This window comes from Tasmannia lanceolata, unplaced genomic scaffold, assembly GCF_043159265.1.
Source record: "Tasmannia lanceolata isolate RefF3 unplaced genomic scaffold, GAP_Taslan_0.1 ptg000005l, whole genome shotgun sequence".
Classification (NCBI taxonomy): Eukaryota; Viridiplantae; Streptophyta; class Magnoliopsida; order Canellales; family Winteraceae; genus Tasmannia; species Tasmannia lanceolata.
In genome coordinates, this window is record NW_027518682.1 from 12036844 (window position 1) to 12061404 (window position 24561).

General features: G+C 40.6%; 2 protein-coding genes across 2 annotated transcripts; both read left to right on the forward strand.

The window, feature by feature from the left end:
• The first annotated feature begins 15999 nt into the window (after positions 1-15999).
• On the forward strand, positions 16000-16464 carry LOC143876359 (uncharacterized). Its single transcript, XM_077378072.1, has one exon. It carries the CDS (start codon positions 16000-16002, stop codon positions 16462-16464), a length of 465 nt encoding a protein of 154 aa, XP_077234187.1.
• A 4368-nt stretch (positions 16465-20832) lies between these two features.
• Positions 20833-24009, forward strand: LOC143876640 (vacuolar protein sorting-associated protein 55 homolog). The gene is made up of 4 exons (XM_077378328.1): positions 20833-20878; positions 22238-22277; positions 22386-22470; positions 23532-24009. Exons 1-4 carry the CDS (start codon positions 20846-20848, stop codon positions 23713-23715), a joined length of 342 nt encoding a protein of 113 aa, XP_077234443.1. The 5' UTR covers positions 20833-20845; the 3' UTR covers positions 23716-24009.
• The last annotated feature ends 552 nt before the right edge of the window (positions 24010-24561 follow it).

Consider the following 24561-nt stretch of genomic DNA (forward strand, 5'->3'; position numbering starts at 1 on the left):
TAAACCTTGAAGCATATGTTAGCGACGGGGTATCCTCGGTATATACTATGTTTGAAGACATCGAATATTTTGTTTTATGATTCTTCCCTGCGAAATAAACTAAAACCCAATATAAACTAGGATTCAAGTACATTTTTTGAATTACAGTACACAAAAAAAGATAAATATATGCACACCACTAATTACAGTATACCAAAAAAGGGTTTCCCTAAAAAAAAATTAAATACAGCAAGTAATTACTATGCACAATGAAAAAATTCCACTTCTCCTCTTTCATCCAAGTGGAGCCTCCAATGCATTGTCCGCGGAGTAATTACGTGAAAAAAGGAGCTGCACAAGTTACACCCGACCTACAACACCACCACCACACCGAATAAGTATGGAATCGGGCATGTTTTATACTACTTATTGACCTCCATATATTACGTATCATGTACCTATTGAAAACGGGGGCAGAGGGTCCAATGGCAGATTCATCAGGCAGTTGTCTCTCCATGGGAGGTTCTCTGCAAGTCCTTTTGTTGTGGCCAAGTTTTCCACAGATCGTACATTTGCGATGCACTCCACTCTGCAATTCGCGGTCAGATCTTCTCGTTCGCGGCCGTCCAGGTGGTCTTTTCACTATTGGAGGTAACACAGTCTTGAGAGGTTCTTGAGGCACTTCTCATTGAGTGTGATCTACTGTAGGGTGAAGCACCTCACAGTACGTTTCCCGATACATCTCTATACGAAACCATTTATGGCAATAATCGTACTCATCAAAATCAGTGATGGCAATGGCTGCCATGGCATGTCCGTACGGAAGCCCAAGCGTTTGGAACTCACGACATGTACAGGTTTGTTGCAGCAAATTTACGACATCATGATGATCACGGGACCTTACTTCAAATTCGTGCACACCTACTCGATAAGCATCATATCCGCGACCCTGTTCCCTGGCCAGTCCCAAATGTTTTTCTGCATAATGCGTGCACTTTGTTTCCCATTCAAGGCCCATCGCTTGACGTTTCTGTATGTATTCGGAGCTCTTAAAACAAGTCAGCTCCACCGCAGCTGCAATCGGCAATTTTCTGGCATCCTTTAGCACTGCATTGTAACACTCCGATCTATTGGTGGTCAACACATCATATCTTTCCCCCTTGAAGTAGAAACTAGCCCAATTTTCCTTGGGAATAGCGGCTATCCAGTTGTGTGCATTTTCATTCCTCGCCTTAATTTTTTCCATTGTGTCTATGAAAACACTCTCTCTCAAAGCCCTAGCAGCTCTCCAGAACAATTTCTTAAGTAAAGGGTCTTTGAAGTCGGTGTACAAATTGGCGGCGAGGTGACGCATGCAGTAGCTATGGTTTGCAATAGGCATTACTTTAGGCACTGCTTGCATCAACCCCTTTTGTTGATCGGAGCATAGGGTCAATGCGCCTATCCCCTCCGGCAATACGTGCCTTCACCAAATAGAGGAACCAGCACCAGCTATTTTCGTTCGCAGTCTCGACAACTCCAAAAGCTAATGGAACTAATCCGTTGTTCCCGTCTACCCCAACTGCGATCAGTAAGATTCCAAGATACTTTCCACGTAGATGCGTCCCATCGACCAAAACTCTCGATCTGAGTGTTCGCTGGAAAGAACGTATTCTGGGACCAAATGCCCAGAATAAGCGAGCAAATTTATCATCTCGCCCTGGACGTAGATCTCTCGCTCGAAAAACACGCATGTAGGTGCCCGTGTTTCTTCTCATCATCTCAACTATCAGTGCAGGGAGCAAGCGGTACGAGTCCTCCACATTTCCACACTTTATTTCAAGGATGATGTTCATCGCAAGGTGTGCTCTACGGTAGGTCATGGTTATACCCCAGTGCGACTTGATGTACTGTGATCCTTGTCCCCACATCTTCTGGACGGTCAAATAGGGGTAAGCATGCCTCGGCAACCCATGGGGATGTAGCTAGATGATTATCATTGCCCTTTAAGTGAGATGTACACGTATGGTCGCTCACAAACTTCTTCACTAACACATAAGTCATACGGCTAATGCCTGATATACGCCACTTGCAACCTGGTTCCTTGCATACAACGGCATACTTCTTGGGAGTTGACCGTGACTTCTTGAACATGAATCGCTGCCGAATTGCATACTCCTTAACGGCCTTCTTGAACTGCTTCATATTTGGATACATAGCCCCAACAGTTAACTCATCGAACTCAAGATTATCTGCATCTACTTCATCAGCCCCAACATACATGTCGTCTACTTCGACTGGCCGACTTGTGCCAGTAGGTAGAAATGGCCGACCATTGCCGGTAGGGGGAGCCACTTCTGTTGGCCTAAGGTTTTCACCAGAATCTTCGTTGTGATTTTGATTTCCATTATAATTTTCAGGATCATGGCAGCCTCATCACCCTGCTCATCCTGAACCTCAGCCTCAGCCTCAGCCTGGTCATCATCCTCTGCAGGATCATCATCATTGTCATCTTCAGTTCTAAATTCTTCGAAATCACAACCGAAGACATGAAAATCATCATCGAAAACGTTAATATGCTCCAACGGCACATCTGCATCCTTCCCGGGGACAATGATATCTTCGGAGATATGGTTCTCATACATATCGTCCGAGAAGTTTTCATTTAGGTCAACTCGAACCCTACACAGTTCAACAATATAAAATCAGGATAGTAGATTGAGTACTTGAATATAAATAAAATTCTACAAGACATACCTTGAACTAAATTGTGCCGAGTCACCTCCTATGCTTGTATTACCCAATTCTGTTTCATATTCTCTTTGTAAGTCTACTTCAAAACGAGAGTCGGGAGTGACAGTTACTCGTTCTGGTGGATATCTTAGGTGTGGAATCGGTGGAACAGAAGTAGGAGGTATGCATGCATTATGAGAGGGATTTTGAGAGGGAATCGGTGGTACAGAAGTCAAAGGTATGGCCAGGTTATGAGAGGGATTTCGCGGTGAAAAGGAAGTAGAACGTATGACATTGTTTGTGGGCAGAATTGAAGAATAAGATGAATTTAGGCCATTGTCAATTTTTGTTATGTATAGCATCACAGAGTTGAAAGTATCTTTCTCAAGCACCTTAACCAACGTTTGGAAGATATCATCGCTATCGATTTTAATTAGAGTGCTTATATATGGATCAACAACATATCGACATTTGATGGATAGTTACACCCGTCCTCCAATACTCCCAATTCGACTGTGGATTAGAGCCTCCAATTCTTTAAGATTCATTCGGGGACTTACCAATAAGAATTTCTTACTCCCACCAACATATTCCCAATTAAATTCATCCTTCAGTATGCCATCATTGTGTAACAGTAGAGAAAGCATTGTGCGTGCCAGTTTACGAAGACCTGCAAAGGGCCGACAAGATATCATAAGAACCACTACGTAAAGGGGGCTTCTCAAGGCGAATAAGTAGAGGCCGGCTTAACCAAAACCTTCGGAGGCACACGTTGAGGAGGTGAACCAGACAACTCTGGTTCTGAAAGAAGAAAATATGACCTTCCTGATTGAAAACTTGTCTGCAAAAGGAGTATATGATATGGTTAAGACTTAAACATGACAAGAAGATGATAACATATTTATTTAGAGTACATTTAATACCAGACTAAAGCATGCAAATAATTGAACATAAGTGAACATTGCATTTCAAGTATACAGGTCACAGTACCAAATCTAGTTTAAAGACGAAATCTACGAGAAATTAGTTTAACATGTTAGATCTGGCAAGGATATAATATTTTCTTAATTAAATTACAGCATAAGGGATTATGAGCCCTTAAATGGGGTAAAAGAAGTACTCTTGGAGGGCCCACCAAATCCAGAACATGTTCCTCAAATTCAAACTCAGGGATTTTCAGCTTTAAAAATGGGGTTACTAGTACCTAAGGGGGGCATCTCAAGGGCAATAGAGGGGAGCTATGCATGGTATTAGAGAAGGGATTATGGGCCCTCAAATGGGGTAGAAGAAGTGCCATTGGAGGGTCCATCAAATCCAGAAGATGGTCCTGAACTTCAAAGTCATGGGTTTTCAGCTACAAAAAAGGGGTTACTAGTACCTAAGGGGGGCTTCTGAAGGGCAATAGAAGGGAGCTATGCATGGTATTAGAGAAGGGATTATGGGCCCCCAAATGGGGTAGAAGAAGTACCCTTGGAGGGCCCACCAAATCCAGAACATGTTCCTCAAATTCAAACTCAGGGATTTTCAGCTTTAAAAATGGGGTTACTAGTACCTAAGGGGGGCTTTTCAAGGGCAATAAAGGAGAGCTATGCATGGTATTAGAGACGGAATTATGAGCCCTCAAACGGGGTAGAAGAAGTAAGCTTGGAGGGCCCACCAAATCCAGAACATGTTCCTCAAATTCAAACTCAGGGATTTTCAGCTTTAAAAATGGGGTTACTAGTACCTAAGGGGGGCTTCTCAAGGGCAATAGAGGGGAACTATGCATGGTATTAGAGAAGGGATTATGAGCCCTCAAATGGGGTAGAAGAAGTGCCATTGGAGGGTCCATCAAATTCAGAAGATGGTCCTGAACTTCAAAGGCATGGGTTTTCAGCTAGAAAAAAGGGGTTACTAGTACCTAAGGGGGGCTTCTGAAGGGCAATAGAGGGGAGCTATGAATGGTATTAGAGAAGGGATTATGGGCCCCCAAATGGGGTAGAAGAAGTACCCTTGGAGGGCCCACCAAATCCAGAACATGTTCCTCAAATTCAAACTCAGGGATTTTCAGCTTTAAAAATGGGGTTACTAGTACCTAAGGGGGGCTTCTCAAGGGCAATAGAGGGGAGCTATGCATGGTATTAGAGAAGGGATTATGGGCCCTTAAATGGGGTAGAAGAAGTGCCATTAGAGGGTCCATCAAATCCAGAAGATGGTCCTGAACTTCAAAGGCATGGGTTTTCAGCAACAAAAAAGGGGTTACTAGTACCTAAGGGGAGCTTCTGAAGGGCAATAGAGGGGAGCTATGCATGGTATTAGAGAAGGGATTATGGGCCCCCAAATGGGGTAGAAGAAGTACCCTTGGAGGGCCCACCAAATCCAGACAATGTTCCTCAAATTCAAACTCAGGGATTTTCAGCTTTAAAAATGGGGTTACTAGTACCTAAGGGGGGCTTCTCAAGGGCAATAGAGGGGAGCTATGCATGGTATTATAGAAGGGATTATGGGCCCTCAAATGGGGTAGAAGAAGTGCCATTGGAGGGTCCATCAAATCCAAAAGATGGTCCTGAACTTCAAAGGCATGGGTTTTCAGCTACAAAAAAGGGGTTAGTAGTACCTAAGGGGGGCTTCTGAAGGGCAGTAGAGGGCAGCTATGCATGGTATTAGAGAAGGGATTATGGGCCCCCAGATGGGGTAGAAGAAGTACCCTTGGAGAGTCCATCAAATCCAGAAGATGGTCCTGAAGTTCAAAGTCATGGGTTTTCAGGTACAAAAAAGGGGTTACTAGTACCTAAGGGGTGCTTCTCAAGGGCAATAGAAGGGAGCTATGCATGGTATTAGAGAAGGGATTATGGGCCCCCAAATGGGGTAGAAGAAGTACCCTTGGAGGGTCCATCAAATCCAAAGATGGTCCTCAAGTTCAAAGGCATGGGTTTTCAGCTACAAAAAATGGGTTACTAGTACCTAAGGGGGGCTTCTCAAGGGCAATAGAGGGGAGCTATGCATGGCATTAGAGAAGAGATTATGGGTCCTCAAATGGGGTAGAAGAAGTAACCTTCGAGGGTCCATCAAATCCAGAAGATGGTCCTCAAGTTCAAAGTCATGGGTTTTCAGCTACAAAAAAGGGGTTACTAGTACCTAAGGGGGGCTTCTCAAGAGCAATAGAGGGGAGCTATGCATGGTATTAGAGAAGGGATTATGGGCCCCCAAATGGGGTAGAAGAAGTACCCTTGGAGGGTCCATCAAATCCAAAGATGGTGCTCAAGTTCAAAGGCATGGGTTTTCAGCTACAAAAAATGAGTTATTAGTACCTAAGGGGGTCTTCTCAAGGGCAATAGAGGGGAGCTATGTATGGTATTAGAGAAGGGATTATGGGCCCTCAAATGGGGTAGAAGAAGTACCCTTGGAGGGTCCATCAAATCCAGAAGATGGTCCCCAAGTTCAAAGTCATGGGTTTTCAGCTACAAAAAGGGGTTACTAGTACCTAAGGGGGGCTTCTCAAGGCCAATAGAGAAGAGTTATGCATGGTATTAGAGAAGGGATTATGGGCCCCCAAATGGGGTAGAAGAAGTACCCTTGGAGGGTCCATCAAATCCAAAGATGGTCATCAAGTTCAAAGGCATGGGTTTTCAACTACAAAAAGGGGTTATTAGTACCTAAGGGGGGCTTCTCAAGGGCAATAGAGGGGAGCTATGCATGGTATTAGAGAAGGAATTATGGGCCCTCAAATGGGGTAGAAGAAGTACCCTCGGAGGGTCCATCAAATCCAGAAGATGGTCCTCAAGTTCAAAGTCATGGGTTTTCAGCTACAAAAAAGGGGTTACTAGTACCTAAGGGGGGCTTCTCAAGGGCAATAGAGAAGAGCTATGCATGGTATTAGAGAAGGGATTATGGGCCCCCAAATGGGGTAGAAGAAGTACCCTTGGAGGGTTTATCAAATTCAAAGATGGTCCTCAAGTTCAAAGGCATGGGTTTTCAGTTACAAAAAAGGGGTTACTAGTAACTAAGGGGGTCTTCTCAAGGGCAATAGAGGGGAGCAGCGCATGGTATTACACATGGGATTATGGCCCCCAAATGGGGTAGAAGAAGTACCCTTGGAGGGTCCATCAAATCCAGAAGATGGTCCTGAAGTTCAAAGTCATGGGTTTTCAGCTACAAAAAAGGGGTTACTAGTACCTAAGGAGGGCTTCTCAAGGGCAATAGAGGGGAGCAGCGCATGGTATTACACATGGGATTATGGCCCCCCAAATGGGGTAGAAGAAGTACCCTTAGAGGGTCCATCAAATCTAGAAGATGGTCCTGAAGTTCAAAGTCATGGGTTTTCAGCGACAAAAAGGGGTTACTAGTACCTAAGGGGGGCTTCTCAAGGGCAATAGAGGGGAGCTATGCATGACATTAGAGAAGGGATTATGGGCCCTCAAATGGGATAGAAGAAGTACCCTTGGAGGGTCCATCAAATCCAAAGATGGTCCTCAAGTTCAAAGTCATGGATTTTCAGCTACAAAAAAGGGGTTACTAGTACCTAAGGGGGGCTTCTCAAGGCCAATAGAGGGGAGCTATGCATGGTATTAGAGAAGGGATTATGGGCCCCCAAATGGGATAGAAGAAGTACCCTTGGAGGGTCCATCAAATCCAAAGATGGTCCTCAAGTTGAAAGGCATGGGTTTTCAGCTACAAAAAAGGGGTTACTGGTACTTAAGGGGGGCTTCTCAAGGGCAATAGAAAGCAGCTATGCATGGTATTAGAGAAGGGATTATGGGCCCTCAAATGGGGTAGAAGAAGTACCCTTGGAGGGTCCATCAAATCCAGAAGATGGTCCTCAAGTTCGAAGTCATGAATTTTCAGCTACAAAAAAGGGGTTACTAGTACCTAAGGGGGGCTTCTCAAGGCCAATAGAGGGGAGCTATGCATGGTATTAGAGATTGGATTATGGGCCCCCAAATGGGGTTGAAGAAGTACCCTTGGAGGTCCATCAAATCCAAAGATGGTCCTCAAGTTCAAAGGCATGGGTTTTCAGCTAGAAAATGGGGTTATTAGTACCCAAGGGGGTTTCTCAAGGGCATTAGAGGGGCTTCTCAAGGGCATTAGAGGGGACCTATGCATGGTATTAGAGAAGGGATTATGGGCCCTCAAATGGGGTAAAAGAAGTACCCTTGGAGGGTCCATCAAATCCAAAGATGGTCCTCAAGTTCAAAGGCATGGGTTTTCAGCTACAAAAAAGGGGTTACTAGTACCTAAGTGGGGCTTCTCAAGGGCAATAGAGGGGAGCAGCGCATGGTATTACACAAGGGATTATGGGCCCCCAAATGAGGTAGAAGAAGTACCTTCCAGGGTCCATCAAATCCAGAAGATGGTCCTCAGGTTCAAAGTCATGGGTTTCCAGCTACAAAAATGGGGTTACTAGTACCTAAGGGGGGCTTCTCAAGGGCAATAGAGGGGAGCTATTCACGGTATTAGGTTGGGAATTATGAGCCCTCAAATGGGGTAGAATAAGTCACCATGGAGGCCCCATCAAACTCAGGGGTTTTCAACTGCATAAATGGGAATCCTAGATCGAAACTTTTGTAAAACAGGAGCTGATTCATGGGTTTATCTTGTGCATAAACAGAGGTAGGCTGCTCACTCCTCTTTCCCTATTTGCTTTTTCTTGCGTGGTTTAAGCTCGGACAAAATGGTGGGAATGATGGCTGTAAATCTGTTTCATTTTTTAATCTCTAAAATCTGCTAATGCAGCTCCTTCATCATCCTCTAACAGGTTCTAAAAATAGGCAATGTTTAATGAACAGAGGGAGAGAGTGGGGTTTTAAAGTTTTATGAAATTGGAGCTAAATAAGACCCGATCATTGTTAGAGAGCTAAAAGGTTTGTATCAAAGCCAATAGAGGTGATAACTGTAGTATAATGAAAGCCTGATATTGAATGACAAAGATCTCGAATTGCTCTAGGTAATAGAATTGCAGGTGCAACTGATGATGAAGTGCAGAAATCAAAGGGGCTGAAATTGGAGTTCTCAACAATTAAGCTCTCAACAATAAATTCTTCATCCAATTAGAGCATTGCCACGACCCACCTGGATATTTTCTTTGCCTATTTTGAGAGAAGCGAACCATAGACTTGGCTTCCTGAATCTCAAATGACTTGAATTACCGTCATACTTCAAATCGTGATGTTTCTCCTACACATTGAATCTCCTCTTTTCCTCTTTTCAAATCGCCACATGAGACTTCTAATATGAGTTGCAACATCAAATCATGGCCATTTCTTTTAGCCAATGCTCAATAGAGAGGATATAAAAAAAAATAAAAAATACAGGGACCGAATCTCTTATGTCACTAACAAATCACAACATGAAAAATTCAATCCCTACACTCATCAAACTCATGTCTGTCTTGTTTTTGCAAGCACTTTCACATTTAACACCAAAGCTAAATGGGATAGCATGAGTTTTGAATTACTAATAATAGCAATATCTTATGGAGCACAACCACCCTTTGCGCATTATCATATCACACTGCCAGAATTCTCTTAAATAAGATCTTTGGAAATTATTTCTTTCAGATAGTAAAGAAAATAATATGAAAGATAACAAGGGGGTGAAGGCAACAGAGAAAGATATGTGATTGTATAAGAAAGCCATCTGGAAACATGTACCACAACTGTAAGAACGGTGTGTTTGCCACAAATGGTTTATTTTTTTCTAAATATACACTCAACTCCTATTGTTAAAGCATCAATTTCCTTAATGTTAATATTTATTTGTTAGTTTGAAGAATTTGTTGCTCAAAATAAATGGATGTTAAGAAAGCTTTTATTCATGGAAAGTTCAAAAGCATAAATGTAGTTCAAAAGCTTTTAGTATGAGAGGTGAGACTACAAACTACATCTACATTTCTACTATGACAGGTGAGACTACAAATTTGTCAACTGACTACAAACTACATCTCTACTTTGTACTCACACCGAAGACAAATCATGAAAAATAAACATACACCAGGTAGGGTTTACTGTTTTCGAGGTTTCATACGTGCTCCACCTTCGTCGAGGTCGCCGGAGAGATTGCCGTACAGATCGCCGGAGGAGAGGACCGAAAAAATAAAAACAAAGAGGGAAGAGAGAAGAGGGAAGAGAGAAGAGGGAAAACTGAAATGTTTCTCAGATCGCCTGAGGAGAGGACCAAAAAAATAATAATACAGAGACAGGAAGAGAGAAGAGGGAAGAGAGGAGGGAAGAGAGAAGAGGGAAAACTGAAATGTTTTTTTATTTTGAAAAGTCATATCACTCTGTTTCTGCTAGAGGGGCATTCTCATCATTCAAATTTTCGTAAACCAAATTTTGACCCCCTTCTGTGATTTTTAACAAACACTTGACCCCTCTGATATTATGTTATTTATTTGTCCCCCCTCTGTCAAATTTTCTTAAACATAACCGTGTGTATCTGGGAATTGATATATTCTCCCCTTTTCTTTCCTGGGACACCCCTAAAGTAAGCAATCGTCTACCTTCTTATGCGCAAAGATTGCTTCGTTAGGATGGAACAGAAGTACTATGAGTTATGACCTTCACATTCTCTTGCTTTGATAATGGCACTCCTCACTTAATGTTGTGACTATTAATTACTTGTTGATAGCTTCTTGAGTATTATACACCCCTTTCACTGCCAATTGGAAAAGTATTAATAAAGAATGAAAAATAATTGGTAAACAAGAGGGCGCGGACGTAGTTTACATGAAAAAAAACTTCAAGGCACGTTTGCCAACCATAAGAGAGTGGTGGGTTAGGGATTTGAGAGGGCACCAAGTGAGGAGAGAATGAGACGGCCTGGAAAAGTAGGAAAAATTTCCCTCTCTATGATAAAATTAGGGCAGTGATAAATCGACTCCCCTAATGGATAAATCGACTCCCCATGTATCTCTCTCTCTCTCTCTAACCTAGAGGAGAGAAAAAAGACACATGGGAGTCGATTCATGAATTTGGGAAGTCGATTTATCACTCCCCTAAAATTATCCTTTTCATGTTTTTCATCTCGATGAAAAGTGAATGGGATAGTTTCGACGGTACACTTGGGCCATGTATGGCTAGAGATCAGGAAAAAGTCGTTGCATGAGAGAGCGAGCAGCCACCTTAGATGAATTAAATGAATAAGACAAAATATGCTGAAAAGTGAGCCTGTGTACCTGCCTTCCCTCTCGTGCTACAGCCAGCCGAGAAATGCCTTTCGGCGAAAGTCCCTAGCAAATTACAGATATATATATATACCTACTTGTACACGTGGCAAAATTCAGGCGACTGTTTTGGGCAATCGTAAAACAAGCGTGTCTTCGAATCATTCGTCCTATGGGGAATAGATCCTACATTCGGTAATTTTGATAAAAAACCGGGGCATAGTCATCGATTCAGTCAGTGCTCTATTCCAAAGAATTGATACGAAGAGCGAACCCCCTCCTCTTCTCGTTCCTTTCCGGAGACGCAGAAAATGGCGATGTCCATCGAAGGTATTCTTCTTTTATTCAGAGAAATTTTCCACGAATTCTTTTTTCTTATGTTTTTTTGTCGACCTGTAATTTTCCACGTCTAAGAAATCTCCATCGTTTTCCTTCACCATACGTTTCGATTCTTCATTTCAATAATCTGAAATCTTGCAACCGTAGGATGCTAGATTCCAGATTCTATCTGTTATTTTGTTTCCCTGCTTAATTTCCCATTTGATTTCATGCTTGTATGGCTCGATTTCGCATTATTCGAAAATGGGTTAACTTTCCTTGTTTGTTGACACTCAGCAAAGTTAGTAATATGAGTTTTGTGGTTTCCTTGATTTTCAATACATGAAAGCCCTGTCCGAGCTTCGGAACTGGTACTGCTCATTTAGGGCTGCCAATTAAACCCGCCAAAAAGGGGGATCCGCCCCGTAATCCCCGTACAAAATTGAATTTTTCGCTATTAATTTTGGGTTTGCCACTTTTAATTTGTGTAGTCACACTTATCGTAGAACAAATTATGTTTGGTATTCCTAAATTTTCCCTAATATCTTTCTCAAATGCATTTTTAGTGGATTTGTTCAACAAAAAAATCCATTAAACGTGTTTTCCAATAGCTTGGGGGGTGGGGATGGGGATTAGATTTTCCCCACTGGGCGGGGGCGGGGATTTCCCCACCATCCCCGAAGCGGGGGCGGGGAATTTTTCTTTGAGCCGGGGACTGGTCGGGAAGTGCAACATCCGGCCCCGCCCCGTTGCCACCCCTATGCTCATTTTCGTGATAATTTTTTTTCTTCTGGTAATTTCTCGTAATTTGGGTCCTAGTGTTTGTGGTCTGGTTTTCTTGATTTTTGAGAAAAACATCGCCTAGTTATCATGATTAAAGTTAGGTTTTGTATTCTCATATAGCAGTGGAAGTCTTAAGTTTGAGTGAATATCCTTGTCTATCGGAGAAGGGTCAGCTAGGGTTATCACTTAGCTGAGTGCTGTGATCGTCCTTCACACGATTAGTGGGAGTGTTGGTTCAACATGCCGAAGAATGATTGGAAATTGAAAGTTTTGGAGTGGACTTAACGAGGACGGCAGTGTTGTTGAGAGCATGGTTTTAAATTTCGACCGAAATTCCGGACCGAACCGAAATTTTGGATTTCGGTGAGGAACAAAATGAAATGGTACCAAAACCGAAATTCCCGAGAAAATTACCATTGTTCGAAATTTCGTAAATTTAGGTAATTTCGTCGAAACTTATAATAAAATAATATTTTTTTATTGCGTTAAAGAATTTCGAACGAAATTACCGAAATTTCGTCCTAAATAACCGGGATTTCGGCTGAAAATTCGGTTTCGGATAAGTCCGAAATTTTAGCCGAAACCGAAATTTAAAGCCATGGTTGAGAGTTAGTTTCAAAGGATAGGATGGATCTTCTTGGGTAGAATAATTGTCTGGGATCTTCCATATGGAAGATGAGTTGGTGGAATTGCTGCTAAGAGGGTTAGTTAACAATTTTGTTGGTCTGGTAGTGGATAAAAATGTACCACATAATTCTTGATATGTGAGCTTGACTGTTGGGGGGATTAAATGTCTAACTTACGTAATGGTTTTCTAGGTTTTGTTCAGGGTGGTGTGTGTCCATGTAGCGGTAGGCTGGTAGGAATTTGTCTGTACCTTTGTTGATCCTTATAGTGCTTATATAGCTCAGGAAAATCTTGAATTCACATGTCTGTATGTTGCTTGTAGATATTACTAGGGGAAGTCCACTTTTCAGAATTATTATATCCTTCATTAGCAAGAAAAGTAGGAAACATAATCGGGCTCTTTTGGTGGAGTATTTTCACATTATTTTTTAGGCTAGACGTGTCTCACATTCATTATGAAGGCAAAGTCATGGGCAAATTCATTTGGCAAGGAATAGAGTAGAATTTTACTATAGAAATGTCGACCCTTTTTTGGCTGAATTGGATTTGATGATTGTTTGGTCTTGTTGGATCTCTTTTATATTTTTATATTGACATAATTTCTTATGCACTTGTTTGGTCTTACGCATTTTCTTTCAAAAAAATAATTTCTTATGCACTTGTTTGAGAATATTGCTCTGTGCACGGGGAGAGGGCATTCTTTCTTTGCAAACACCTTGCAGAACTTAAAATAGTACCTATTCCTCTAGAGATGAAGTTGAGGGTTGGCAGAGAATGGTGATGATGTGTATCCATGGGAATGTGTATGGGTGCGGTGGCTAGGGGTTCACTTCGTGGGGTTCCCTGTTGGCTGATGTGGCTATAACTTATAAGGGTTGCCCAAAATAAGTGCATGATGATGCGTATTTGTTTCTAGAGAGAGCCTTGCCTTGTGAAATTTCAAAAAGTTGGTATTTCTTGACGTGGGCTTCTCTAATTGCCAGATGGTGATGGGTCAATGGGGCTATTTTGTGTCAAGCTAAATTTGTGAAGAGTAGGGAGTCTTCTACTGTTGATTGAGAAGGTTGTTTGATTTGATTCGAGAAGACACATGGCAGCAATTTTGGTTTAGGGATAGGTTTTAATGTGCTTGAGCTGTTGTTGGTGGGATGGCTGATAAGGATGTTGATGCAGGACAATACCTCTAATAGGGAAAATCCTACACTCCTAATGGGATTAAGACTTTAGGACAATTTAGGGCTTACGCGGAAAATTAAAAGAGTACTTAACAACTAACCTAGGGTCGAATTAACACCTAATTAATCTATGGGCAGCAGCAATAATGAGACTTAAATAGCATAAATAATTGTAAAGATCGTAATTAAGCATGAACTAATCCTTATACAAATCAATCAAAGGGATAAAGATTCGTAAGATGAATTGATAATATAAAGATTAGTCCGAAACTAAGCCTACGCACGCAACCTATTAAAAGAACTAAAAGCTAATGAAAGTACCAATGAAATAGATGTCACAGAAGTATGAAAATAATACTATCCAATGAAGAAAAACAAAAAAAAATGTCCAGCAGCAGTAAAAGGCTCAAAACGGTCTAATTTTGGGTTGTAGGGGTATTTTGGTAATTTGGCAGATATGGGATTTTGGTTTAATACTGCTGTCCAAATCTTAGGTTAAGGTTTAGAAGGTAAAAGAAAGGTTAATCTAGAGTTTAGGCTCTGATTTGATGGTAGGTTTAGGCTAGGGATCTTTTAAAATGGTTTCGGGCTTGAAAATGGTGCAAATTTTCAATAAGGCTCAAAAGGGGTTTAAAGTTCAGGTTTTTGGGTGTTTAGGCTAAGGTTTAATCATAAAAGCAATCCCTCAAAATCTCATAACAAGATCTTGGAGAACAAGAGAGATCTATGGATTTTGGGTTTTCTGGTTTTAGGGTTCAAGAACAAAGAAAATAGAAAATCTAATTTACTAACCTTGTTTGTGTTCATTTGATTGAAGAAATAGAAGATAATAGATGAGAGGAGATGGAGAAGAATGGCTCCAAGCCACCAAGAAGAGAAGAGAAGAGAAGAAGAAGTCCAAGCCACAATAGCTCTCACAATTTTTTTTTCAATTCTATTCAATATTCCAAAAGTCTCTTACATTGCTTTCATAAGATGTAAATATAAGAAATGAAACCCTAGAAGATAACCTAAAGTTAAGAACTAATCTCAACCATTCATCTAATCTAAAGCAAAGCTAAATAAAGATAAAATCTTACAAAAAATAGTAATCCCGTAATTGACCTATAATCCGTCCTAAAAACACTCATAACTTGCTCAAATCACATCCAAATCATGTGATATTGGGCCCATTAGATAGGTAATTGAAAAACATTTCTAATAATACAAAAAAACACACCAAACAGGTGAGATTTGATGCCTAAAAAGTAGGCTACAAATAAAATGACGAAAATAGAAAGTAAATAATAATAAAAACAAAGACGGCAATGTCCGTGGCCCATGCTAGAGTCTACGTCATCATTCTCGTCCACGTCTGCGCTTGTAATACTTGAATCCATACCCCTTGTTGATGTCCCCATCAGAGGTTCATTGTCGTCAAGGGAAGAGGCTTTGGATATCATTGGAAATGGTCAATATCTTCTCTTAGGGGGCACGTGGTATTGATGCAGGTGATCGATGGGACACAATATTGTAAAATTCACATACATTGAAACGAGTTATAGGGGTTAATTGCTTGTTTGTTAGAGGAAGTGAATGGAAATGGACGTAAGTTGTTTGGAGATGTTAGTTGGCGACCCAAAGAGAGATTTTGCCGCTCCAATGTACAACACAGATCTTACAAAGATGTGCACCTCTCTTTAATTATGGACCTTAAAAACTCTCTCGTGCCTTTCACCAATGGGAGACTTGCACTATTCCGACGCTTTCTCCATAGCTTACTTAAGAGTTTGTGGAAGGTGCGATGCTATTTGATATCGTGCCCTTCTAAGATCTATATGCATGAGCGTTCAATTCTTTACACTGGAGTAGTTCACAAACATTGACTTGATGAGATATACATTTTTATTTATTTTAGAATGATGACTGAGGAATTCATCGACAAAAGGAAAAGAGTACATGAATGACCAAAATGGTCAGGAAACCTTAAGCAGCCATTGGTTGTGGCATTGCATTGTAGAATGACATATCATACTATATATTACACAAAGTAATCTCCCACTAGTAAAAATTGCGTTGTATGCCATCCTTAGCTAAGGCTGCCTCCACCTTGTTTGCCTCTTCTAATATGAGTAGTTCACAAACATCTACACAATGAAATATTTTTTTCTCATTTTGAATGATAACTAAGAAATGCATTCATGAAAAAAGAAAGTCATAAATAACTGAGATGGTCTTGAAACCGCATGCATCTATTGATTGTGGCACTACAATGTAGAACACCTTATGGTATTGTCAACAAGCAATCCATTACTATGGATTGTGTCAGCCAATGATTTATGTTACGAGTGGAAGGAGATTTGTCTTGGTTCTGCCCATGAACCCAAGATTATTCAAGATTGGGAGCCTCCTGCTCATGGCTTTTTGAAGCTTGACTTTGATGGGTCTAGTATGGGAAACCCTATACCATCTGGAATAGGGAGAGTGCTAAGGGATGAGTTCGGAGCTGTGAGATGGGCATTTGCGGGTCCAATAGGAGTAGCAGATGCTAACGAAGATGAAGTGCGTGCTATACATCAAGGAATAAAGCTTCTTGTGAAGGAAGACATGAATAGATTGGTACTAGAAGGGGACTCTTTCAATGTGATAAGGTGGCTTAAAGGCTCCCACTCTTATCCGTGGAGGTTCGTTCCTTATTTTGATGAAATTCAAGATAGGGTCGGGGAAGCATCGATATCTTTCATCATGTAAGGCAATCAGCCAGTGGTGTTGCTGATAGAGAGGGGGTTTTGAGGGAGAGAGTGGAGCTATTTGATTTTCTCCCTCCTTGACCCTCTTCCCTTCTAGGTCTAGTGGGGGGCTTGCAATTGTATTTCTTTGTTTCTTCAGTTGTTTCTCTATGATTGTATATACCTCCTCGGTCTTGTTTGTTTTTAATGAGATTGCTTACTATTCAAAAAAAGAAAGAAAAGACAAAAGAGCAATCTGTTACTGTTAAACCTTGTGCTCCATGCCATTTTAGCTGCGATGTATTTTACCTTATTGACCTCTTCTAGTACGCTTTGAACGGTATATCAGAGGAGTCACATATGTGTAGACCTCTACCGATAATGAGATTTCAACATTTTTTATACTAATTTTATTTTTATTTTTCGTTATAGTGAGAATGCCACTATTAGTAAGCGCCTGTAAACCCATAATGCTTAACAACTTCTCTAGTTGGCTCTCTGACCTTCGGATGGATTCATTTTGTTCATCCTATTTGTAATGACCGACAAGACCAGATGTGTTGCTCCAGCCCAACCTGACTAATGAAGGGCCTCTATCCGAGTAAGTTTAGAGTGGAACCTACCCATATGTTGCCGAGAAGAATGATCTTCCGCTTGATGTCCACATGATCATGTTAGCCTCTCTCAACCCCTAGAGGACCAAAATATCGTCTTCTATCCCCTCCTGGTCTCGAAGAACACCTCCTATCCTGAATGGCCCAACATTACCACCAAAAGAATCATCAAAGTTGAGTTTGCGTGATCAAGTGGAGGATGATGTTGACGCATCAATTCTTTTGTATGAGGTATTTTGCTGTGAGTTCCTTCCTCACATTTGCCCTAACCAACTATCCTTTCCTTGGATGTCACCATAGATCATTTTTTGTCGTGGAAGATTCTTGTGCACTCTTTCTAAATCCCCAAAACATAACCACCACGCTTATTTTCCACCATAATTCGAAGAGATTCCATGGTCCAAACATCAAAGAAAGCATGACTAAAACCATGGGGCAGGGATATGCGAACAAATTTTAAAGAGGGAGAAAACATAAGCGTGAAGCTTGACTGTGAACGGACAAAAGACAACTAGATGGTTGGTGGTCCTTTCCTCACCATTATAGATGATGCATCTGTTAGGAGTGGACTAGATGTGGTGAAATAAGGTGGTCCATTGTTGGGTTTTTTTTTGTCTGTTAGGATCTTGTAAACCTCCATTCCAACAGAAAAGCAACCACTATGGGAGGACCTAGGAAATACCACTCGTGGGTGCCATTGACTCACTCCCCATAAAAAAACTATAAAACAACGTAATAGAGAAGACCACATCTAGAAACCTCTTCCAAAATCGATGATTATCCTCATTCGACCTAGGGACATACACCTTTTCTAGAAGAGAAAAAACCCTAAGATATAGCCTTTTACCTCTGCATGCTAAAGGTTTCTACGAAAAATGGTGGACCAAACAAGGGACTAAGACAACTGATTCTCCCTCCTTTCGTATTCACACTAATTAGAGAAGCTTTAATTGAGTTGGTGGAAGCAAAAAATAGGGGTGGATTGATACATGGTTTTAAGGTAGACGAATTAGATTTGGAAGTCACATTATAGTACGATGCCATACCATTCTCTTTTTGGTGGCCCTTCCAGTGATCAAGCTATATTTTTGTTAATAGTGTTGCTTAAGTGTTACAAAGCTCTGTCAATTGAAAGAACTAGCTTCCATAAGTCTACCGAGATGGGTGTAAGATTGGATGAATATTTGTTGTGTAAGAATGCCCATGTGATTGGTTTAGGATATTTGATCTCCCCTACACTTTTTTGTGATTGCAGTTGTTTGTGGGCAAATTAACCAAGGTTCATCAGGATCCAGTATAGAAAGACTTGAAAAGAAGATTGAAGCATGAAGGAACGTATGTTATTATGAGATGGATGGACTGCTCTACTTAAATCATCTCTCTCGAACTTACAGAAATATTTAATGTCCATCTTTATGTGCCCTGTTAGAATTATGGATCACTTAGATTTTTTTTTCAGTAGTATTTGTCGTGGAATGACACTGAGTGCAAAATTATCATCTTGTGGCATGGGAGCGGTCTACTATCCAAAAACAAGAAAGCAGTATTGTGATATGATCATTAAGGGTTTTGAACTAGGCACTTTGATGTAAGTGGATCTGGTGATTTCTAGTCAAAGGTGGAGAGATATATAAGGAGGGGAGATATAGCAAAGCGGTGGGGGGGATCCTTGTAGATGACCGGTGCTTGTCTTTGGGTATGGAGGCCTGCAATGTCGCACTCAACCGCTAAAGGCATATGGCTTAGAGCATGCAACTTTGTAAATACTGCATGCAACTTTGTATACCGGGTACTGTAAGGGGAAAAGGGGACGGGCAGTATTAGATTATTATCTTACATCATTTACTGTAGTTGTATTGGGATGGAGCCTATGTAATCTGGACGGAGACACCTTGTCCCTTTCTTGCTTTTTATGGATTACTAAAAGTCAATTTTCAAAAAAATTTGGGGAAGTGGGAAGCACGTTTCAGAAGCGGGAACGCACTGCTTCCCCAAAATGTTGGAAGCGCGTTTCCCAATTTGGGAAAGCGCATTTCCCAGTTCCGGGGAAGCACATTTCTCAGATTGGGAAAGTGAGTTTCCTCCCTGTTCCGGGGATTTTCTTTTGTTAAATGTTGCTACTGCATGCTCCTTATCTTGACCCGTGTGTGCGCGTTTCTTAGTTTCATGGCATGTGCGTTACCGTCACTCACATCAGTCCATTCGAGGTGCTGCATCACTGTCAAAATACAAGCCATTTGTACAACATTCTGAATGGTTCCAATGTTTAGTAAAGATAATGAACAATTTTTATTACACAAAACAAATGAGATGAGTTTCTTTTTACACATCTTGCAGTTTTTTAAATATAAAAAAGATTTGAAAAATGAGAAATATTTAGAAATACCATTAAAAAAAGAGAGAAATATTTACAAAAAAAGTAAGAAACTATGCTTAAAGAAAATATAAGAAACAAAAAACCATCATGGGTTGAACTTCGTCACTCATGTCTCAACTCCTTGCAGTTGCCGGGGACACGATTGAAGCTATCTGGATCTTTGATGATTGGAGCCCATCACGAAAAAATACTGAGAAATCCTCGTCTTCAAACTGGTTTCAGGGAAGAAATGGGAATCTCAAATGTGTGAAAACGTATGGGTTTTGATGTGTTTTAACCCTCCCATTCATTTGGGAAGGATAAGATACATCAATTACCCTCCAAACAGTAAGAAAACAGACACTAAAGAGGGGTAAAAAAGGAAAAAGGAAAAAAAAAAACTGTAAAAATGACATTCTGGAAAAAGTCTGGAATATTGAGGTGATTCTGGATGGAATGCCTTGTTCCAGCCGGAACAAACCAAAACGGGGTTGAATTGCCAAAATTTCATTTGGTCTTTCATTTTTGGGATTAAGAGCTAAGATAAGCACGGTTGCCAGAGCGGGAATCGAAAGCGAGAATCGAAGGCTCCCAGGGAAGAATCCTACTCAAGGTTGCCAGAGCGGGAATCGAAGGCTCCCAGGGAAGAATCCTGCTTCCTTGAAGATAAGTACCGAATGATGGGTACTTTGCTATGTTCCTATGAGTTTTACTCCTTCCATGCGATAATTCCGAAGCTTTAGAGACATTGAATGCGAAAACCTCTAGTGGAGAGATAACTAAGGAGCGCTTCTTACATTTTTGACACGAGTGTTTCTTAATCCTCTGACATGCTCTTATAATATGAAAGCAAGGGGTTTTGGTGGAGGCATTGTGTGTGAAGAAATTTGGAAATAAAATATTGGAACTTGTAATAGTAAGAAGACAGAAATCTCTCTATTCATTTTCTCGAATTGGAAGCAATAGTTTCCAATACCATCTGGAATAAATTTTAATAGTTAAATCGAAGATTAATAGTTATTACTCACATAATATTACCTTTATAACTTACCAACACTCTATTTTAAAGCACTGAATATTTTTTTCCAAAAGAGTTAACAATGTTATACAATGGGAGATCCAAAGGTTGAAGATGCATTTTTATTAGAAATCTTTCTTTTTGATGCAATTTTTTTCCATTATTTGAATTTTATGGTATATATCTGAGTGCTTGTACTCTCTTAACACTTTGTTTTAACTGGTTATGTTTGTTTTGATGCTTTTGTATCTTGGGATTCGGGGTGATTCTCTGTCTACATTCGGGTGATTCTTTGTCTTCACTCTACAGTGTAAGTTGAAACGTTTGTATTTGTGATTCACTCTTCAGATGACTGTTTGATTTGGAACTTTCTAATACAACTGTCCTGATATGCAGGCTTGCTGGACTCGCTTTTATGTTTTCTGCTAGCATTCTATTGCAAATCCTGGTATTGTCTTGTAAATTGTATCCATCTTGATTTATATACTTGTTATTATTTTGCATGTATCTGCGAGTTATTAAAGGAATAGTTGAGAACTACTTTTAAGAAAACTCTCTCTCTATGTATATATTTTATATATTTATATATGTGGAGCTGATATTTAAACTTCCTTGTTCTCATAGCCTATACACCCCCTCTTTCTTTTAGATCTTTTCCATTTGGTTAAAATTTTCAAGGAGTTGTATGTGCCAATAAAGAAATGTAAATCTGTACTGGAACATTTAGTTCCAGACACCTGAACTATGTTTGGGCATGCTGGATTCCCATAAATAGAAGGGCCAGAGCATATGTGAATCCTAGCCGCCATCCATAGTTAATACGATTATTGGGTAGCATTTATCTACCCGAGCAATGGCTCGTTCATATTCAGCACCATTGGTTGGACATGCGGCATCTCGCCAATGGGTGAGATCTTTTGCCACGTAATGGTGGGGGTCCCACGTGCGTGGCACGTGTTGGGAAAAAAAACTCAAGGTCAATTAGACTGGAGAAAAGTGCATCCTGAGTCTCTCTCTCTCTCTCTCTCTAAATATATATATGTGTGGCGCGCTCACTATTTGTCTCTTGAAAGTGTGCAATCCACACACACACACACACACACACACTCTCTCTCTCTCTCTCTCTCTATATATATATATATATATATATATATATATATATATAGAGAGAGAGAGAGAGAGAGAGAGAGAGAGAGAGAGAGAGAGAGAGTTTCTGTGCTCGAGCACAGAAAAAGGGGTGGGGGCACATTGGGGGCGGGGGGATCCAAAGCATTCATTTGATGGGCCCTTTCATGGATAGAGTGTCCACCAAAATTCAGCTCCATTGGATCAGCTTAGGGTGTCCATTTGTGGGGTGGAAAAATGGGCAGATTAGTGGACAAACAGTATTTGTCCATTTTCACCCCCACAAATGGACACCCTATGGTGATCCAATGAAGCTGATTTTTGGTGGAGACCCCCCCCCCCCCCCCCCCCCCCACCCCCAAATGTGGCCCCACCCCTGTTTCTGTGCTCGAGCGCAGAAACCCTTTTCTCTATAATGTAATATAATATAATCACCTAGATAACATGATGAACACACTCCTATTTTGGTCACTTGGCAATATTAGGACGGCTGTTTTGGACAACCGTGACACAAGCATGTCTTGATAGCATTTTCTGCAAGTTACCTTACCCATTTCGGATAGTACCTACACGTTGCTCCATAATAGATTCACTTTTCTGGGGATGAAACATTCATAAATTTACTTTAGATGCAAATATTTTAATTATTTACCAACTAATTGGCACATTCTATATGTGGCAGGCTTGTGCTATATACAGCAACTGGTGGCCAATGTTATCAGGTGAGTTATAAACTTATGATCACAGAAGTCCATTCTTAATGGGATTTGGCTACTGGTAGAAAATTCTGTAATTTATAAAGGCTTACAGGATTTCTATTGCTTCCACAGCTCTCATGTATGTGCTGGTTCCAATGCCCTGTTTGTTCTTTGGAGGTGGTTCTACTCATTTCTTAACCAGCAGGGATGGTGGAGCGTGAGTTTATCTTCTTCATTTTCCTTGTGTCAGTCTCTTTTAATTCCCAACACTGACCTACGAATGTTCAGAAACTTGGACTCGACTAAGACTTTGGTCTTAATTTTCTCAGAAGACTTACCAGAAACACCTATTTTACATAGAATTGGTGAATTGCTCTGTCTGTTGTTCTTTCATTCTTTTCTTTTTTAAACTATTAGCTTAGAAACTAACTCATATCTCATTTCTATAGCTTTCTCTGGATCTGTAATAATAGCCCATGGGTCAACCCCAGTGCTATAAGTACTAAAAATTGGGCAACAAACCGTATAACCTTATCCTCAAGACATTTTGTAATGTCTTGATTCCACCTCTTTCACATTGGTTTCCTTTGTTGTGCCAACAGAGTTCATTGGTTTGCTGTATTGGACTTCAATGATCAATCCCCTGCGGATTTCTACATTGGTTTAGGTTTTTAGTCACTTCAAGCACCAAGAGAGGTCCTCCCACTTCATTGAGTCCCTATCTCCTTGGTGCTGATTTTCTCTCTCTCTTTGGTAAATAAGCACGGATTCTATAAATTAAATTTATAAATAATAGAAGAAAAGTTTGGCAAAGGATAAGCCACACAATTTAAATGAGATAAAACGAAGCTGATACAATGCAGTACTAAATCAAATCAAGAGACTATCGTTATCCTCTAGATGACCAAAAAATCCAAGACTATCACGAACGATATCCTAATGGAAGCCAGGAAAACCCATACTAACTTCATGTGGGTGCTGGTATGTTTCTTAATATTTGAAAATCCCCTATCACTGTAGTTATTCGAAGATGGTTGTATTGAGTAAAGGTTTTGGATTAAACAACCAAGCTATTGACAGAAAACTTTCACTCACATAAAAAAATAATGGTGATGATAAATTTGCACCCCCCGTAGGATAATTCGCACCCCTTTAACCTGAATTGACGTAAAAACGTGCCACATACACACCTACCTTTAAAGGGGTGCGAATTATCCTACAGGGGGTGCCTCGCCCAAAATTAAGAGTGCTTACTAACAGCTCATGTTCCTGTTTCAGCTGGATAGATGCGGCAAAGTTCTTGACTGGGGCATCTGCTGTGGGGAGCATTGCCATTCCTGCAATTTTGAGACATGCACATTTGATTGAAACAGGTGCCATGTTTATTGAGTTCACATCCTTCTTTATTCTTGTCTGCACGGTTTTGTGTTTTCATCGCCTTAGCCTTGAGGATGATTGGTAAATGGGCGCTGGAAATATATATTTGGCGCGCTTGCATAGTTGCATGTATACAGTATATCATAAAAGTTTATGTCTAAGCCTCACAGTGGTATGAAATATTGTTCGTCAGTGACAAAAAGAAAGAAAAAAGGAGAAAAAATCCCCTCTGAAAGGAATCCTTTTCTATAAAAGGGTAGGGAAAATTCAATGTGTTTGAATGAAATTGAGAACGCAGAGAACAATAAAAATGATTTCTGCTGTTTCTGGTTCTGACTGTTTGTTTTGAAGCTATTGATTGAGGGATTTTATATGGTAAGGCATGCATAGAAAAGTCCAGTGGAACCCACCTATTTGGATGATCTAAACCATTCATTTATTGCCCCCTGCCTTAGATAAGCCGTGCTCCCAAAATCTTCTCCATTTGATTATTTGACACTTCGCTCTGTGGAGGTTTTTAGGGAACGGAATATAGGTGGGCCCGTACAATGTAGTATTGGAACAGAGATCAGTAGGCAAAAACATGTCTCTTCAACAGGCCAGGGGTCCTGCCAATTGTAAATGGTACCCAAATATGCCATCACAGACATTCAAGGATGGTGAACTACAGGAAGTATTCTAGCATTTGATGCTGCTTTTCAAATTTGCTATTGGTGCCCCAAAACATCAAATAAATCCATTTATAAGCATCTTTAAAGTAAGTTTCCTTGAAATTAGATCATTTGAATATCGGCCATTCATGTATATCTGCATTTTCGGATCTTTGAATAATTTTTTTAAAATCTAGACCCCCATATCTTTGCAAATAGGCCAGAACCCTAACTCCAACATCATCAATTTCCAAAGGAGAGGAGGAAACCCCAGGAGAGAA

Coding starts and splice junctions, on each gene's coding strand:
- LOC143876640 (XM_077378328.1), top strand. CDS start 20,846: ATGTTTTCTGCTAGCATTCTATTGCAAATCCTG. Junction 20,879..22,237: donor GCATTCTATTGCAAATCCTG/GTATTGTCTTGT, acceptor TATATGTGGCAG/GCTTGTGCTATATACAGCAA. Junction 22,278..22,385: donor CTGGTGGCCAATGTTATCAG/GTGAGTTATAAA, acceptor TTGCTTCCACAG/CTCTCATGTATGTGCTGGTT.
- LOC143876359 (XM_077378072.1), top strand. CDS start 16,000: ATGGTATTGTCAACAAGCAATCCATTACTATGGATTGTGTCAGCCAAT.